General features: G+C 50.6%; 1 protein-coding gene across 1 annotated transcript; it reads left to right on the forward strand.

Moving 5' to 3' along the window:
• The first annotated feature begins 293 nt into the window (after nucleotides 1-293).
• Nucleotides 294-1536, forward strand: LOC143775157 (E3 ubiquitin/ISG15 ligase TRIM25-like). Its single transcript, XM_077262998.1, has one exon. The coding sequence runs from the start codon at nucleotides 355-357 to the stop codon at nucleotides 1534-1536; it is 1182 nt and encodes a 393-aa protein (XP_077119113.1). The 5' UTR covers nucleotides 294-354.
• The last annotated feature ends 732 nt before the right edge of the window (nucleotides 1537-2268 follow it).

Raw genomic sequence — 2268 nt, forward strand, 5'->3', positions numbered from 1 at the left:
TGTCAACATTGCTCTAGTTTCTTGCTGATAAGCCAGACGTCTCAGCAGAAAGACACAATGGATTCTTTCAGTCTAATCTCTACACAATAAATTCACTCCTTATATGTGACCACAATGTAGACATGAAATTTACAGCAGATATAAGATGTAATTTTCACAAGTGTCCATTAACAGGTTAATAGTAAGTGACCTTCTGCTCCTCAGCCCTCCCCTGTGTACACAATATAAAGCCCACCCTTTTGAGCGGGAGATTGTAGTTTCCTTTCTGTTCTGTTCCTGTCAGCCATGGCTTCTGCTGATCTGAGAGAAGAGCTGGACTGCTCCATCTGTCTGAGCACTTATACAGATCCTGTAATGCAGAGATGTGGACACAACTTCTGCCGGGTCTGTATTGATCGTGTACTGGATACACAGGACGAGTCTGGAGTTTATTCCTGTCCTGACTGCAGAGAAGAGTTTCAGCAGTGGCCGGCACTGATGAGGGACTTCGCTCTTTGTAAGATTGTGAAGAATTTCCGGCAAACTGACCAACATCAGGAGAAGATCACCGGGATCTACTGCACTTACTGTGTGGACTCTCCTGTACCTGCTGTTAGATCCTGTCTACACTGTGAGGCTTCTCTGTGTGATAAACACCTGAGAGCTCACAGCAAATCACCAGAACACGTCTTATCTGATCCCAGCACTTCTCTGGAGAAAAGGAAATGTTCTGTCCATAAGAAGATCCTGGAATATTACTGCAAAGAGGACGCTGCTTTTATCTGTGTGTCCTGCAGTTTGACAGGGAAACATAATGGACATAAAATGGAGTCACTGGATAAGGTCTCAGGGAAGAAAAAGAAAAAATTGAGAAATGTTCTCCGGAAACTGATCACAAAGAGAGAAGAGACTGAGGAAAGAGTCCTGAGTCTGGAGGAACGCAGGAGAAAAGCTCAAGAAAAAGCAGCTGGAGAAGCCGAGAGAGTCACTGCCCTGTGTACAGACATCAGGAGACGGGTGGACGACCTGGAGAAGAAGGTCCTGAGTGAGATCTCCAGGCAGGAAAAGGAAGAGTCACTGTCACTGTCTGCTCTGATCCATCAGCTGGAAATAAAGAAGGACGAGCTGTCCAGGAAGATGAGACACATTGAGGAGCTGTGTAACATGACGGATCCACTGACTGTCTTACAGGAACCAGACACCCGTGATTTGTGTGATCCTGAGGAGGAGGGAGGTGATGAGGACACAGGCGGACATGATGAACAGCCCCATGAAGGAGATGACCTGGATGTGGCTGTGATCTCACACACATTACACACATTATGTGACGTAATATCAGGTATAAGGAGCGGGATCTATGTGGAGGGTCCTACAGACATATTACTGGATGTAACCACAGCTGCTAATAATGTCCTTATATCAAAGGACCTGAAAACTGCATTCGGGACACGAAAGAAGCTGAAACATCCAGAAACAGCAGAGAGATTCCAGGATTATCAGGTGATGAGCAGGAGAGGATTTACCTCAGGACGACATTACTGGGATGCAGGGGCGTAACGACCGCGGTCGCAGCGGTCGCCATTGCGACCGGGCCCCGCAGGTCAGGGGCCCCGGGCCGGCAGGTCAGGGCAGGGCCGGGCTGGACATCGGGCACTTCTGGCAAATGCCAGAAGAGCCGATGCCAGTAGTGGGCCGCTGCACTGTTCCTCGGCGTCTATGACACCGGTATAGTTCAATGCAATGATGGAGGAGAGCGTCACCTGACGCTCCCTCTCCCATCATTCCCCGCTCTGCCTCTGACAGTACACTGCGGGTGCGCGATGATGTCATATCATCGCGCACCTGCAGTGTCCTGGGCAGACTGCAGCCACCAGGAGCAGCGCGGGCAAAAGGAAAGGTGAGGAGAGTTTTTTTTTTTCTTTTTCACCGGACTGTGGGGCCATTATCGGGGGGGGGGAGATGAGATGCGGGCCCTGCTGTATATACACCTGTGCTGGCTGTGCTCTATATACCCCTGTGCTGGCTGTGCTGCATATACCCCTGTGCGGGCTCTGCTGTATATACCCCTGTGTGGGCTCTGCTGTATATACCCCTGTGCGGGCTGTGCTGTATATACCCCTGTGCGGGCTGTGCTGTATGTACCCCTGTGCGGGCTCTGCTCTATATACCCCTGTGCTGGCTGTGCTGTATATACCCCTGTGCGGGCTCTGCTGTATATACCCCTGTGCGGGCTGTGCTGTATATACCCCTGTGCGGGCTGTGCTGTATATACCCCTGTGCGGGCTGTGC

The sequence above is a fragment of the Ranitomeya variabilis genome, chromosome 5 (assembly GCF_051348905.1).
Source record: "Ranitomeya variabilis isolate aRanVar5 chromosome 5, aRanVar5.hap1, whole genome shotgun sequence".
Taxonomy (NCBI): domain Eukaryota; kingdom Metazoa; phylum Chordata; class Amphibia; order Anura; family Dendrobatidae; genus Ranitomeya; species Ranitomeya variabilis.